We start from the raw sequence: 17285 nt of genomic DNA on the forward strand, positions 1-17285 counted from the left end.
TGAACGTACTAAATTAGATGCTGCTGAAAGGTTACTGCATGGACATCCAAGGTGTCAGCACCAGACACAACTTACCACCTAGACAGATGTATTCTTGGAGTTGCATTGTGTTCTGTTGAATTACACTGACCGTACTGTATATAGTTCTTGGTTATATATTTGTGGAACAGTGCTGCGGGGATAGTTCTGAACATTTGATCATGTTACAGTGTGACCTACACAACAGCAAAGGTGTAACAGGTTGTGTGGGAGGGTTTATGCATTTCCACCTCATTTTAGAGTTTATTCACGAACGGCTGTCTCTCCAGTTTCTCTTTGCATGTCTGTGCCTACTCTGGACATTTCTTAAAAGCTGTATGTTTTATACGGGTGCCAAAACAGCACTCACTCTGTTCAGTGGCAGCTCACAACCGTATTGTAGTGGTAATGCACAGTACTTAGGTCAGTTTTCTGCTGTGCAACAGGCAGAGATGTACCACTTACAATATCTTTGGCCCATTCAAATGCCAGGTGTTTTTTAAGGGCAGACCTACCAGTTTCAGCCTGTTAATGATTTTGTTCTTTAAAACATTAAGATTGACATCAGATACAGATCATTTTCAAACTTTTCTTCAATAAAAATTTTTTATGTTCATGATAAAACACTGACTTTTAATTTCCGGTTTAAAACCGGAAAATTTTGAGTATCAAACACAGGGATTGAGATCATTTATTTTAATTGATATTGAGTCCCTTATTGATACCTTTATTGATACTTATCTATTTTTTGATGGAAAGACAAAATGATGACAATAAGTTTACAACAGAAGTGCTCTAAACTGAGTAGAGCTTGAGTTAAAAAGTTAGGATTCAGTCTGTTATGTTTTTTTATATCCCTGCAGACCTGCCAAGCTGTATGCATTTTGCGTACCAGGTACGCAATTTGACATGAAAATACACTGGTACGGATGCGTGAGTTCTGAACGAAATGTGCACCGTCGTACTCATGTCTGACAGCAGATGCAGCAGCGTGGTGAAGCAATTTCAACCAATTATGTAGAGTAGCAGAGAATAACGAGTCTGCTGAACATAGAGTGTTATATCCCCGCTCCCCTTCTTCCTGCCTCCTGCCCTCTGCCTCCCTCCCCGTGCGATGACAAGGTGAGAAAGGTGCGTGCATGCCAGGCGCGCAATTTTACCAGTTGCCACAAAAACTTTACTACACTTTGATTTAAGATTTGAGATTAATGCCCAATCCTTTAATTTTTATTTCCACTCGTCATGCGTAATCCTCTGCCTCTGGAGTGTGAGCGGCCACGCTCCGCTGCTGATAAGATGGCGAGAAAGTGCCCTGCACTAGCTCATACAGATGGGGCAGGCTCCAGGCACATGCAGTAGAGGTGGTCGTCATGTTTAAGAGGAGCGCTGCTTTAATCCAAAGTTTTTATTGAGGCAGGTAGGCTGGACGATGTTAACAACAAGTGTTTCTGCTAGCTTACTTCTCCATTCTCCTCGTCCTCTCCAAATACGCACAGATGGTCACGGTGCGTTGGCTGTCAGTGAGAGGACAGAGTGCTCAGTCTGCGCTAACTTCTGATTGAAGATTGATGTATAATACGATGCATTTTCTCTTCACTAATATTGTAGCTGCTGCTGTTTGGTTAGCAGGGTAATACGCGTCTGAATGTAGCATACAGGTCCGATATGAGACGGACAGACAGCAGTGTCTGAGGGAGAGATGAGGAAGAGAGACACGAGCACACTGCATAAACTTTGTGTGTATCGTTAGGGTAAAGACACGATTTGGTGACAGATTTTTTTTGTTTTATTTACCATGTAACTCCTATAGTACTGATGTTGTCATTACACTGTTAGAGAGAAAAGAGGGATTTATTCATTGACATTAGCTCTATAAAAATCCGAACCCAGTGTGATAGTAGATATGGACCAAACTCTAACAGTGTTTAATTAATTTCTAATAATGTTACAAATATTTTCCCGTTACTCTGAGTAATGAGTAATGAGTAATTTACTGAGTATCAGTAAATATATAAGGGGTGTCCAAACTATGGCCTGTGGGCCAACTGTGGCCCTTGGTCCTTTTGAATTGGCCTGCAAGAAATCCATTAAAAAGGCCCACATAAGAACATAAAACTTGTACTTAACTCTACTTCTTAGTTTTACTAGGATTAACAACATTGAGGTTTATACAATGTGGAGATATTTACCAATTAAATTTAGCCCATATCAATACCAATATAAAAATGCATGGACCTGACACTGCAGTCCTTGAACCACAGTTTAAGGACAAACACAGAAATATACTTCAGTCTCTAGAACACATTAAAGTTTAAGTTAATAGGATGAACACAGAAAAAGACTTCAGCTGTCTGTTGGTCCTGCCTAAAGTAAAAAAAAAAAAAAAGGACGATAAAAGGATTACAGCAGCAAATAGCAGCTTTAATGGAGCTCATCTGCTCCTCTGTCTGATCCATCTCAAGGTCTGATTTCCAAATCATACTGTTTTAATTGTCTTCAAGCACCAACACTTCTATGAAGTTAGTTTCCTGCAGGTTGCTTTTGTTTTGTGTCTGGATGTGGAGATGAACTATCAGCATCTCCAAAATTCTGAACAATAATTGGCTGTTAGCTTTGTTAGACATTAAAGTAGGGCTGTAATTTAGACTGTTTTTCAAGTACTTTCATTTACTGAGCATATAATTTGGTTACATGCCACACGACGCAAGTGGTACTCAAAATAGTTTGCCAAGGTTGGCAGGTCTGTCCCTGAAATAAAAACATATTCCTCATATTCACAACTGTATTTACTGAAATGTCTTTTCAAAAACAGATCTTTTTTTTTCTTTTTTTTTAACGAGACAAGTGACATATCATGATATGTAAGTAGGATTAGGCGGTATTCATTTTTTAATACCATCTTACCCTCCCCAAATTTTCAATGACGAGCTCCATCCTGCCAAGAATTTACTTTAAGGGGCGCTTCTAAAAAGTTACAGAATAATTAAGTGCCTAAAATAACCAACAAACACAGATTAATGTCATCTACATTTTGCATCAAAATGGGTAAAGATAGGTTTCAATGTTTAAAAAAAAAAAAACCTTTGATGGTTTTAATTGTGACTGGCGTTGTTGCTGCAGGACGCACACAGGATTATTATATTATTATTATTAATAATATATATTTTTCAATTTAGATTTTATTGTTTCCTTCAAAAACAGAAACATTGTAAACATTTTTACAAGAGTCACTCGTTTGCTCCAAATCACACAAAAGAAGGAGATACAACTATACTTAAACTCACTGGTATGTTAACCAACTCAGTATCATATACATCATCCTGCACATTTACGACAAAAAGATAATAAAAAAAATTATGAAAACAATATTAGGACAAAAAAAAGAAGAAGAAAGTACCCAGGAAGCCGTACATAATAATAACGATATGATAATGAGAACATAAATCATTAAACTATAACAACAAAGACAGCAATAAAAAGAATTAAAATAGTAAATTAAGACATAAATTCTTAATAAAACAAATCAATAAATAAAACACAGGATTCTTAATAAACTTAAACATTATTGATTTTGAAAAATACAGAACTAGGACTTTATGAACCCCAGTTTGATCCCCAGTGAAACCCCTGATTTCCTGCGTTCTTTATTTTTATTCCATGATTTATGGCTGAAATGTCCTTAAATGTGTAAAAGGAAAATGTAGAAAGTGATTGCTTGCCTTCTAGGCATGCAACAATACAGATGAAGAGGAAGTGCTGAAACAGTCTTTGTTTCTCAGGAAACTCATTTTTATTTGTAAGAGATAAGACGAGGCTAACAATGTGTAGTTCTGAAAAGTAGAGAAATCGATGAGGGAGGAGGCTTGTGTGTGAAGCATTTGAGATAGCTTAGCTTTGATTTAAAGAAAATAATGAAACAAATGCTTGAGATTTTTGTAAATGGTACAGAGAGAATGAAACAGATATGAGAATTAATCTCTTCCCTGGATTCCCCAGGCAGTTTCCAAGGAGTCTATCCAGACAGAGGTGATAAATCTAGAGGCAGAGCCCATGTTTCCGCTTCCATTAGAGCTGTTTGGGTCAACACGTGGTTTCGTCTATTTATAAAATGGACTCATTTCTGCCAGGGTGCCAGAGAGAGAGTACTATCACACTCTCCATTTCCATCTGCTCAGGAACTTCCTGAACATGTTTATGTCTTAGATTTTTACCACAGAATGTGAGTGTAACTTTTTAAATATTTACAATCTACATTTTGATCTCCTGTACCCAGTGATAGGTCAAACTACATAAATCACATGGGTGCATGGAAAGTACAACTTGAGTGGTTGTTAGAGACTTTCAACTAAATAACGGAGTAGTTAATGTAGTTTTTTATGTGATTCCACAACGGCAGGTGTGGAAATAGATGTAATAAGCAGAGGTTATCAAAACAATCTATACAATGTTGTACCGACTGACAACTGCTCATTAAAGAGCATACAGAAAGCCTCTGTGTGGAAAGCCCGCCTAATGATTGGATGTTTAGGATTTGTTCCCTGGTGTACTGATTGATTAATAGATTGTTTTACTGATTAACTGACAGCTCTATGGGGAGTACCAAGAGAACCAAGGAGGCTCCGGCAGACGGGAGGCCACACGCCTGCTCACAGAGAGACAGATCAAGAAACATGGCAATCATCCTCGCAGCCACGGGAGGACGCGACATGGCCGCCGTGGTCATGGACAAAATGGATACCATGGTCGACATCAGCACAGCTATCTCAGCAAACAGAGGAACAGGCGTCAGTCCAACATGGAGACAGAGCCGGTTGATGAACAAACAGCCGATCCTGACCCTACATCCTCTGTGAAGAAGAAACGCTCCTACTCCAAGTGTAGAGGTGAGCCATCCTACAGATTTTTTTTTGTTGTTGTTTTTTGGGGTTTTTTTTAGAAAAAGTGAGAAAATGATGACTGCTGCATGACTATTTTTTCTTTTTTTTTTTTTTTTTGGCCAGACTGCATTGCAAGAGTGCAGCGATTCCTTGTGACAAGGTTGGGAGAGGACTGGATATTTCTCGTTCTACTAGGCATCACAATGGCACTCGTCAGCTGGAGTATGGACTATGCTAGCGCAAAGAGCCTGCAAGGTAGGACTCCAGCACTAAGGATGGGGATCCTTAATTTTGATTTATATTGATAAAATTATTGACGATCCATAATAATCCATTTATTGTTTATTGCAAGCAGCCATTTTGTCTTCACTGCTCAGAGCATGCTGAAATATACAGTATAATGACACATTTTTTGTCAGCTTTTCAACATCATCAGGTCATAATTGCATTTAAAGAAAACAGGGAGAATACTACTAAGTAAATACTGTGTGGAACTGTGTGGGACTGTGAACACTCCTCAGTAATAAGGGCAACAAGTGATGTGTGGAGGAGGGCAGAGCAACTTGATGGCTGAGCCTGTTTCATCACTGCAGGCTAAAAGCTCATCTTCCATATTATAGGTTGTGGATGTGCAAACTCCATACAGCAAAAAACAGTACTAGCAACACAGCTGCATAGAAACTACTGTTGTGGACTTTGCTGAATGAAATGGAAATCATCATACAGGCAGTTTAAACCTTTCTCCCTTTGGAGATTTCAAAAACAGACTAAAGCTTAAATATGAAAGTGACATATTTTGATAATGGTATCACAAAATTTAAAGCAATAAGGCATTCACAAGTATATTCAGGCACAACAACCTCCTTCTTCTTTTAAAATAAGCCTATGATGACATACTCAACCCCTGTCTGAGCATAAGATCATAGAAAAGTGTTTCTTAGTATTTCTGTGTTCAGTCTTCTGTAATTACATCTAGAATTGTAAGTTTTCTCTTCTGCTGAGCCGTGTCAAGCTTCTACTGTGAAAAGCACATTTCCTGATGTGGATTTTTACGATAAATGCACTTGACCAAAAATATTAACTGCTGACTTCTATTGTGAAGAAGGTGTGGGAAATAATGTGTTTGTGATTAATTTAACTTACATACTGGAAAGTGTACTGAGCCACAATGTTTCTAGCTGTTTCTCTGACCTTGTTCAGTGCCCCAGCCCGCTTACAATCATCATGGGTTTAAAACAGGCAAGTGTTCAGTTAAAACAGACCTACATATAAACAATTGTTTAAGCCATTATTAAACTAATCGCTGAAGCGCTGGGCTGAAGTCAGACCAAGCTAATCCACCGTGGCACAGTTGAAGCCCCAGACAGGCCAAGGGAGACATTCTGTAAAGTGAGCTCACTCCCTCTCTGTTGCTGTTATTGCTGACATTAAGATAGGAGAGAAGACGCTTTTTCCAGTTTCTGTGCTGCATGTTACACTAACACAAGACAGTGACATTTGGTTAGTTTGGCTGCCGTTAAAGTGTCAGAGTAAAACATGCTGATGACTGGACTCTAAGCTCTTTTCTGTCATGTGTCAATCTTTTATTCTATTTTTTAACTGCTCTAAAACACAACATCTATCAGATGATGATGGTGTTGCAGAAACCCATTCATAGCAGAAATTACACAATACTGAAACCAGTTTACTGCCTTGATCTTGATCTAATGTTATGTCACCTCTTTCCTAGCTAACTAGCTTTGATCTAGCTGGTTTGAAAAATGATTTCAGCATTTGATTTATATACTCAACTAAAAGGACTTTCTAAAAGACACAGCTCCTTTGAGTGAAGGAGGATGAGTAGGAAGATGACTTTCTGATGACTTCAGAAGCAGCAGCAAACAAGTTTTTTCAGGCTGACATTTGAAGGTGGTGCATGTAATTTAATTCATGCTGACGTGCTTATTGTCTTATGACTGGCAATTCAGTGCTATTCAAAAACATTACTAGACAGTTGTCCGGCACCTGTGATTTGATTTAGATAATGTGACTTGAGATGTAGCGTCAAATTGAAACACTCTATAGCAGTATTGATTTCTAAAATATTATTGATTTTTTTTTTTATTCTGAAAAAAGCCAGGAAGAGCAGGAAGTGGCACTTCCTCCCTTCTCCTCAGTTGGTCCTGTTCCTCATCCTGGTCTCTTCTTATCGTTTCATTTTCCCTTGGCATTTCCTTTTCATGTTTCTTCCCCCTCTATTTGTTCTTTCTCTCCTCCACCCTCTCGCAGCCTATAAATGGATTTATGGAGAGCTGAAGGGGAACATTCCCCTGCAGTACCTGGCATGGGTTTCATATCCACTGATCTTCATCCTATTTTCCTCCCTCTTCTGTCATCTAGTCTCTCCTCAAGCTATCGGTCTGTACCCCCATTTTTCCTCATGCCTATGCCTGTTTTTTTTTAATAATTTCTGTGCTTATCTACCTTTAGTCCCAGTAGACTCGCACTTACAGTATAAACAGTTTACCTAGTTAGCAGGTAACCTTTAAATTAAAACCATAGGGAATACAAAAATATGGATCCCTACATCTTAATCATCAGTGAAATCATATCTGTAACAGTTGACTCTACGAAACCCTGCAGATTTGGAGCTCTCCAGGGTTCAGCGTTGCTTGACTTAGCTTGATGAGAAAAACCTTATCTTCACATTTTGTCAAATCTTCTTAACATGGTTGGTGACTTAGAAGTATTTTTCTTATAAGGAGGAACTCATGGTTTGTTTACAACATTTTTATAAAGGTGTAGTTTGATATTTCAGGTTGCAAAGTTCTTCCTGGACCTTCTTCCTCCTTGCCTTAACAACTTCTGTTCTGTCTTCTTCCTCAGGTTCTGGCATACCGGAGCTAAAAACTATCCTGAGAGGAGTGGTGCTAAAGGAATATTTAACTCTCAAAGCCTTTGTTGCTAAAGTCATAGGTCTGACTGCTGCTCTAGGCAGTGGGATGCCAGTAGGCAAAGAGGTGGGTGAACAGATTAAACTGGGCTATCTGCATTTAAACCCATTTAATATGCAATCACTTCCTTTAGCTTATCAGTCATTCTGACCATTCAGGCATTATCTTACATAAACTAATATAATTTTCTTTTTGTGCTTGTTCCTTCACTCAGGGCCCGTTTGTTCACATTGCTAGTATCTGTGCAGCAGTTCTAAGCAGGTTCATGTCCTTCTTTTCAGGTGTTTATCAGGTAAGCTGATGCCAGGAAACATTTTTATTTACATTCAGTCCTTCTTTACAAACTTGGTTAGGAGAAGAATTTACACCGCATGAGATACTCCTCATCTATATGTTGTTTTTCCATCTTTCTCCATTCTTTTTCTTGCTCTCTGGATCAGTAGAATCCATACTGTTACACAGACATCCTGACAGTGGGCTGTGCTGTTGGGGTGGGCTGCTGCTTTGGAACTCCACTCGGAGGTATTTAACTTATTTTTTTATTTTTTATTTTTACTTATCTCCACGCAGGACTTAGAGTTTAGTCACTGCAATACATATTTATAGCTCTAACAAAGTTTGGCTGTTTGACAAACTATATATCTGTAGGTTAGTGTTATTTTTACGTGTTTGACTACTCATCCTTTGTGTCTCTTTCACCAGGTGTACTCTTCAGTATAGAGGTAACATCCACATACTTTGCTGTGAGAAATTACTGGAGAGGATACTTTGCTGCTACATTTAGTGCCTTTATTTTTAGAGTTTTATCTGTCTTCAACAAAGATGCAGGTATGGAAAAAATATTTTAAAGATATTTTGCTGTTTTTTATTGTATGTGAAATGCCAGGCATTATAGACATTAATTAGAAATTGCCTATACTTAAGTCACCACCGGTGTACTGTTAGATGTTTGTGCTGAAACTATATTAATGAAGCCACTTCATGCATTCTCCACAAGATGGTGTCCTTCACCAAGGATCAGCAGGATATTCTAATGCCTGATTTAAGATTATGAAGGTTTTTTGAGGACTACAAAATAATATCATTGCACATTGCACATGATTCCTTGAATCATTCAAATACTAGGAGGGGTAGTAGAACTAAATAAGAATCATACACAGTTTTATTGCCTGATTTTGTTAGTTTCTATACTGCAGCTGATATTACTTTTTTAAGAGGCTTTCAGTTTATTACTAAAACATTGACTTTGCAAAAAACAATATTTGCACACTGTCTCTTGAACTGCTGTCTGGCATTGGTTGTTTTGGTAATTTCCTTTTTTATTTTATTTCATTCAGTCATTTATTTATTTATTGTTTATTTCATCTTTCTAATCATTTAAATAAGGGATTATTTCAGACAATTGACCTAAATATGTGAAGGGCACTGTCAGGGTGGATGGACGTAGTATTTTCATTCTTTTATTTTAAGAAGTGAAAGAGCCACAAATTAATCTGCACAGCTTTTTTTTTTTTTTTACCTTTGAGTACGAGACCTTTTTTTAAATGTTCACAATGCTAAGAAAAATAATTGTGCTGCTGCAAGGTTTGAGTGTGTGACATGTATACAGTATGTATATTTTTCAGATGATAGACCTGAAAAGCGCATCTGAAAAGAATGGACTTATTTATTATTATTATTATTTAGCCTACTAAATATTTAGGTGACTGTAAAACTTAAAGTCCCTTTCTGTTGTTTTTCAGTAACCATTACTGCTCTGTTCAGGACAAACTTTCGCATGGATTTCCCATTTGACCTGCAGGAGCTGCCAGCTTTTGCCATCATTGGGTGAGCAACTGGAAAACTGAGAGGAAGATGTACTGAGGCAGCATTTTTTGTGTGTGCACAGTTTATATCCAAATTCTGTGATTGACAGAACTGAAGATGTTGACAACAAAATGTATGCCAATATATCATTCAAGACAAGGGAAGGAAAGGGAGACAGAGCTCAGAAGGCCAGCTTTAGCTTGACATCAGCTATGGCCTCATGTCCCCTGTGTACATGAAACGTTCCATGATCAAAGAAAGTGACGATGTTTAAGCATACATATGTGCTAGAAATAGTATATGCTGTACTAGTCAGTTGGAGAAAATAGTTCTGAATAAATGATACTGCTGTCAATGTCACATGTCTAGTTCCTCACATTTAGTGTTTACAGAGGTGCTAACCTCATACCGTCATTTTCCTAGTATTTGTGTAAATACCTGATGATTAACAATGATGTACAAATGAAATGATGATTTACCTTGACTTTGGTAGACTCTTATTGTTCTTGCAGGATCTCCTGTGGGTTCCTGGGTGCCTTTTTTGTCTATCTTAACAGACAGGTGGTGCTGTTCATGAGAAGACCCAATGCCATGACTCGTTTCCTGACCAAATAGTAAGTGTTTGTGTTAGTTGAGTCTTTACTTGATTGTACTAAGGTTCCTAACAGAGCTATCACATTAATATCAGCCATTTGAATAATCAGTTGTGTGAGCAAAGTGTAAATTTAATCTCTGTGCTTTTGTTTTATGGTTGTATTCACTATGGAAATTTGATCTTGATGGGAAGTAGAATATGAGCTTATTAAATTTGATTTTAGCTTGAAGATCCATGAGCATCTAATATTGATGTTTTTGTCCTTATTTATTGTATTTAGCATACTTCAAATGTATTTTGGTCTTTTAGAGATTACATTTAAAGGCTCCATTTTTTTCTGTTTCCTTCACAGCCGGCTGCTCTTTCCTGCTGTGGTAACGCTAGTCATCGCCACCTTGACCTTCCCACCAGGGTTTGGACAATTCATGGCGGGCGAGGTCAGAGTTTATGTCTTGTTATCTTTCCTTGACCTTATGTAAAAAAAGACGACTACAGGCCATGTGAATCTGATTTTACCCCATGCTTACTGCTTCAAAGAGCTTACTTTAAAACCAGCAGGAAACGGCACCCCACAAAAATAAGCAGCAGCAGCTAATTAACATGTTTTAGAAACAAACAATCACTGATGTTTATATAGGAGTGCACCTGCTTTAAGGGAATGCAGAAAAAAGTGTGGATTCCTACATCCATCCACAGACTGCCGTATATCACAACCAAAAAGGAAACTTTCTGCAAGGAGTTGTCCCTTTCTTTACTAAAAAGTCACTTTATAGACCGGTAGATGTGGTAAATATACTCCTGCTGTGTTCCCTTCACTGATGCTACATCACAGGATATTCTAGTATTGAAGTTGAAAAATTTCAAACTGTGACCTCTCAATGCCACAGGGAGCCACTGACGTGAACATTTGAGGGACAAACAGCTTTGATCTGGCGTTGGCATTAATGTGCAGGGATGAATTCACTTGTGTGTGTAAGAAGCTCAAAGGAATTCATGTTGTTCAAATCCATTTCTGCACACTTAGCCCAAAGCCATTTTTTGTGTGTTTGGTAAAGTGGGGCAGCAGGTTACATAAAGTGGGCCGCCTTGATGTTTTTAATAGTTGGGATTCACATTTAGGATATGAGCAGTGAACGCTGTAACCTAAAGCAAACATACAGAGTTTCAACTTACTATGAGGGAGTTTCAGTTAAACACTGATCTCTGTATACGACCCATAACAGCAACAAACCACACTATAAACAAAAATACTTACTTTTTCTGTTTACTTGTTTTAATGTCAATCACCGCTGGCTCAGGGCTGATTTACAAAGCCATTTAAGCCTCGTTTCCACTTAGGTCTGTGAGTGGTGTCTGTAAATCAACAAATATACAAACAAAGTGCATTTCTTTATTGGTGGTGGATATAGCTTCCATAACTGTAGGCTAATTTTGTCAGCTTTAATTCATTCAGTAGTTTGGAATAACAGCATTCAGTAGTTAGTGGTGTCACGTGCAGCTACCGTAAAGACAAGAAAAGCTGCGTAGGTCAAAATAAAAGTGTTTGTCAAAATGAAACAGCAGATCAGAGAGAAAGGTCAGTCTTTATACACCTCACACCACATGGAAATCTCTCAACAACATGTTAGAACCATTTGATTATCGGGCCTTTACTGACTTTGATTGGAAAGGGAAATCTAACCCCCAGTCAGTACAATTACTTTGTAGGCAGTTCTTTGCTTGTTTTAGCTAACTATGCATTTTTAATTCTCACTTAAATTCATAAAGTCTTATCAAATTGAAAAAAAAAGATCTGACTTTATTTCAAATATTCAGACCGTCAAGACAATCATATTAGACTGATAAAGACAGACTGTATTAAATGTACAACCCTATTTTAGCAGAAACATGACTTAGAATCACAGTGTATTTTTAATCATTCAAAGTCATCAGTGTTAAACAAGAACATACATTTTTTTTTTACATTTAAGGACCATTTTGGATGGAATTATTTTGTGGTGAAAATGGGGTGTTAGGCATCCCAACCTTTGTTTAGGTGTTGCCTGAACGAGTTTCAAAATAGGTTGTAAGTTGCCAGTTTAAATACAGCATCATGTTATTCCCCATCTAGGGGTGGCCAAAATACAACATGAAAAATACCCATTTCACTCATTTCTCAAGTAGCAAAGGACTAATATTAAAGGTTTAAGCAATAATACAGTTTATTTTAGATTAGAATAAGTAGAATTAGAATAAGTTTACATTAAAAAGCACGTAGATTTCTCAAGGTGACTTAGAGATAACAAATAAAATAAAGGGAGAGATCATCAAACAAACCTATGACAAAATAGATTAAACTCCCCAGGTAACAGCTAAACTGCACGACAATGTACTATAAATAAAGATTTCACCCCCATGTTATGAAAGTTAACGGTTATACAACGTTTGAATGAACAATTGTACAACACTCACAAATAAAGGCGTGTGGCATGGCCAGTTGGGAAGTGAATGAGATGGGGTTCCCACTGCTTAATTTGAGGACCAGCTCTGCAGCAGCCAACTTATCTGCACGGGCTCCGAAGCAGCCAATCAGCAGCAGGCAATGGCATACCTAATCAAGCAGACAGGCAGCAACCTCGCCACACACAAACTCACCACACGCCAGTGTTGATTTTGGCAGCTATTTTTAATTTAAGTCTTAGTCTTCAGATGAAATGTCTTTAAGTTTTGGTCTCATTTTAGTCATTTCTACTCTTTTTAGTTTTAGTCTAGTTTTAGTTGACAAAAACTCAACAACATTTTAGTCTATAAAAAGTCCCCACATTTTAGTCTTTACTTTGACTCCAAGCATTTATTTCCTTGCCTAAATCTGGTACCAAATCATGGTAGTGTGTTCAATGCACTCTGCTAAACCTAGGGTCCCTGCTTTCTACAGCTGAGAGGCAGAATTGCTATAGATGGATTGTTTTTTGACAGATTTATCCACAGTAGAGAAATATCACGGACTTTGGATGTCCGACAAAAACGACATTACATTTTAGTTTACTTTAAGTCATCCTGACGAAAACTTGACTTACTTTTTGTCAGTTTTAGTCACCACAGATCTTTTTTGTTAGTCTTAGTCTAGTTTTTTTCATGGAAAAAAAGGCTGTTGATGAACATTTTTAGTCACAGTTTTAGTCAACGAAATTAACATTGCCACACACACACACACCCCTGGGCACAGCAACTTTGGGTCAAACACAAGATACAATACAACAACAAAACACATTACGACTGCAGTCGTAACACAAAAAAAGTTTTTTTTATTGTTTTATTGCGGAGATGAGCAGTATAAGACAAGGGTTAAAAATGGTCGATCTTTTTCCTTGTAAAAATATGTCCTAACAGAAAATTATAGCAAGCACTATGATATCTGTTGGCTATAATAGGTGACAAAAAATCAGCAAAGTTTAACTTTCATCATGATACATATAGAAATCTTACACCACTAATAATCACATTGAGATCTTTGTGACACAAACTGCTCCACTTCTATCCACAGACATGCATCCATATTATTATATCAAAGGCCCTCTGCTGCTTTAAGTGTGAGCCAAACAAAAATCTATTCTTGAATCTTCTTAACGCCATCACATTGTTTATATGCAACTAAGGCTTTACTGTGAAGTGAAGTCATTGTCGATGTTTCTACAAGAATAGAAGCTTCATGCCTGCAGCCTCCTGTGCTGTCTGCAGACAGGGATTCTTAAGGTAAAAGCTCAGACAGCCATGTATTAACACTCAGAGCTCAGAGCTAATCATGTGTTTCACAGACGCTCAAAATAAACCACTTAGTGTGAACAAGGTGTGTGTGTTAAATGCTTTTATGAGTACATGTGTATCCGTCAGTGTGCATATGTCAGTCAGCAACACTTTAACATGTTTTTTTCTTCCTTGTGCCCTTGGTGAATGTCTTTCACACCCTTTTGTAGAAAGTCTCACACCCTCCTTATAACTAACTCCAGGCATTGTTTTAACTGGGCAGGCAGGGAAGTGGTATCTGAATTTATATCATTTCACTTGAGTTCTAAAAAACCCTAAGAAAGGTACTCTTGTCCCCCCCTTAGCAGTGTTCGTATTGCTTTAGGGGAATTAATTCCTACCAATCCAACTTGATAACACAGTGTTCAGTGACAGAAGAAGCAGCACAGCGAGAGGAGATTAAATGCTAGGTGGAGAGTGAACCAGACGTGAACCCACAACTTCAAAAAAGGCACAGGAAAGCCTATTATTACATCCTGCACTGTCGATGCTAACAGCAGTCTGTCACAGAGCTGATCCTAAACTTTTCACTCACACACCGAAAGATAAGATTTCAGGGCCTTTATTTAAATATTAGCCTGGGAAAGAGGTATAAAAGTAGAGAAAATAAAAATGATGTATGTGTTGTTTTAACCCTGCAGCAATGTTATGCAGATGTGCAAGGCGCTGTAATGTGTGCCTGTGAGCAAATTCAGAAGCATCTATGCAAATAAGAAGCAAAATAGTTGAAGTGAATTAGTCATTCATGAGTCATCTAAAGAGAATGAGTCATTGGACAGGGCCACACGTACCCGTCTGCTTCCAGATTTCTGGATGACTTCCTGTCTGTGTATCCCATCGTCTTTCTTCCTTCGTTTGCTTATTTCCCCTCTAATTTTCTCATATATTCTGTCTTCTTTTTCATCCATTTCCTCCTCCTTTGTTTCATTATCAATCATTGAACTTGACTCACACTATTCCTTTTATCTCTTTATTCTTTGTCTCTTCTTCCCTCCTTTAATCCAGTTTCTTTTTCTCATTGCCCTCAACTTCCTGTTACCCTTGTCACCTTCTTCTGCCCTTCCTTATCCTCTTTTATCCTGTTCTTTCACCATCCTTCTTGTCCTTGCCTTATCCTAGTCCTCTGTTGGAAGTGTCACACTACCAACATTTTAACTTTGATGTAATACCAAGTAGAAATAACAGTACTCAGGCCTGAAACAGAACTTAAAAATGAAATGGTAGGGGTTTGATACTTGAAACAAAATACATCTGAAACAGGATGTTTGCAAGGGTTAGTTATATTTTGGAATTGATAGCTGATTGAAAACCTGAAGTGAAAAAAATGCAATTACAATTTTGTTTTAGTCATCACATTTTCCCTTTATATATATATTTATCGGCACAAAATGTTATCTATATTTATATATTTGATGTTTTATATTTATTAGGTCAAATACAGCATACTAATGCAAAGCTATGACTCTCAGAGTTTACAAAGTACATTTCAGAGATATCTATAGTATCTAATTCTTTTAAATCAGGGCAAACTGCTGATCTTACGTTACATCAGTTGGGTCAAATATTGTTTTCTATCAGCATTATTTAATTAGACAACATTTAATGCATAATGTATGATGATTTATAGACCTGCCATGCATAAGTGTTACTTTTTGATTAAAATTGATTTTATACATCTATGAAGGAGCCATTATCAGTAAAAGGTTACTCCAGCAACCAAATCCCTGTTTATTTTATTTATTTTTTATATATATATATATATATACTTATTCAGTGGCATTAGTATGTTCACTCTTGGCACTACAATGTTGGCTTGATTTACAGTTGGAGCGTCATTTTTTCCCATGTATCCACTGAATTTGATGCTTTTGAGAACCCTATCTTAAGTGGCATCTAACTAGCTATTAAATCTGTGCAATTCAGACATTCAATTGTGTTTTGTTTTGTTTTGTTTTTTTAAGAGCGCCAGCATGAATACTTATGTGAGAACCCTCTTAATATTATTTCAGCCTTTTGATTGCTTGTTTGGGGGCTTTAATGTGCTCGAAAACTCACCAAAATTTGCACAAAACTCTGCCCTACAGCAGATTGTTGTAGAAGATCATACTATTTTTTTTCCACAATGTTCTTTCTACTTCCTACCTCTGTATTTCTCGTCTAATTCTGTCTTGCCTCCACCTTTTCACCCACTTTATCTTTTTTCCTTATCCTCCCCTCACCTCTGTTTTTGATATCTACCATCATTACCAACCCCACCCCTAACTCTCATTCTCCTCTCTTCCCCTTCTCCAGCTGATGCCCAGGGAGTGCATCAACTCTCTGTTTGACAACTTTACATGGACAAAAATCTCTGGATCTCCTCCCCCAGTCGGTCTGGGCCGCTCTATCGCCTGGCTGCACCCTGATGTCAGCGTCTTCATCATCCTGCTGCTCTTTTTCTTGATGAAGGTCTGTAGCCCTCCATTACCTATGTCTTTGGGTTGGATAGGCTTTTATGTCGTCTATAGTGTGCTGTTGATCCTGCATTAAATACATGTGTGTTTGTCTATGTGTGAGACAGTGTAGGTATGGGTGTGTGTGCATGTGTGTAGGCTGGCTCCACCTTGCGTCAGCAGTTTCGTCATCCCCCTCTTCTCCGTCAGGGGCATTTGTTGCAGGTCACTCATGTTGTGTGTTGGTGACAGGGACATCTGTGAGTCTGTGTCTTTGTCTTCCTCCTTTTCTTCCTGTCCAAGGTCAGCAGTGTGGGCAGGCTGCCAGCAGCTCTGGTATTCTTGTGGTTTCTTGAAACAGCTGCACACACACAAATGGCAACCTGCAGAGTTACAGTTCTTACTATGGCTGTTGTGATTAGCATTGGCATGTACACAAATCTGTCCAAGAATCTGTTTAACTGTGAATCAACAGAGTTGACAAAAGTGTTAAGCCTGTGAAAATCACACAGCTCACACATACAGGTGTGTAAAGTTCTCCATCATGAGCTCAAACAAACTTTACAAGGAAAATCTAAAGAACAAGCCTGATAGACTTTAATGAGAAGTTTTTTTATGATCTTTAAGAATGGCTCACAACAAGAAAATCCGCCTGTTTCTCACCTTTCAACCAAATTCAGCCAAGGCCTGATTATCAGAAGGTTTGAAAGATTGTCTTGACATATTTTCTTGTAGTGTTAAGATGAACTTTTTCCTTTCTGATCTGCTTGGATGACGATCAGACATGAAACAATATACATGCTCAATATTTATGATTACAGAACCTTTTGCACTGGCAGCG

The 17285-nt window shown here is 37.9% G+C and overlaps 1 protein-coding gene across 2 annotated transcripts in view; it reads left to right on the top strand.

The window, feature by feature from the left end:
- LOC121524121 (chloride channel protein 1-like) overlaps window positions 1-17285 on the top strand; it is a 72690-nt gene that overhangs the window by 26176 nt on the left and 29229 nt on the right. The window contains exons 4-14 of one of the 2 annotated variants that reach the window (XM_041809336.1): window positions 4604-4901; window positions 5019-5150; window positions 7164-7292; window positions 7761-7894; window positions 8043-8120; window positions 8272-8350; window positions 8531-8656; window positions 9571-9655; window positions 10147-10248; window positions 10582-10666; window positions 16305-16460. In XM_041809336.1, coding sequence (XP_041665270.1) covers window positions 4604-4901; window positions 5019-5150; window positions 7164-7292; window positions 7761-7894; window positions 8043-8120; window positions 8272-8350; window positions 8531-8656; window positions 9571-9655; window positions 10147-10248; window positions 10582-10666; window positions 16305-16460 — 1404 coding nt within the window. The remainder of the gene's footprint in view (window positions 1-4603; window positions 4902-5018; window positions 5151-7163; window positions 7293-7760; window positions 7895-8042; window positions 8121-8271; window positions 8351-8530; window positions 8657-9570; window positions 9656-10146; window positions 10249-10581; window positions 10667-16304; window positions 16461-17285) is intronic. The other variant, XM_041809337.1, reaches the window with a different exon arrangement.

This window comes from Cheilinus undulatus, linkage group 16, assembly GCF_018320785.1.
Source record: "Cheilinus undulatus linkage group 16, ASM1832078v1, whole genome shotgun sequence".
Lineage (NCBI taxonomy): Eukaryota > Metazoa > Chordata > Actinopteri > Labriformes > Labridae > Cheilinus > Cheilinus undulatus.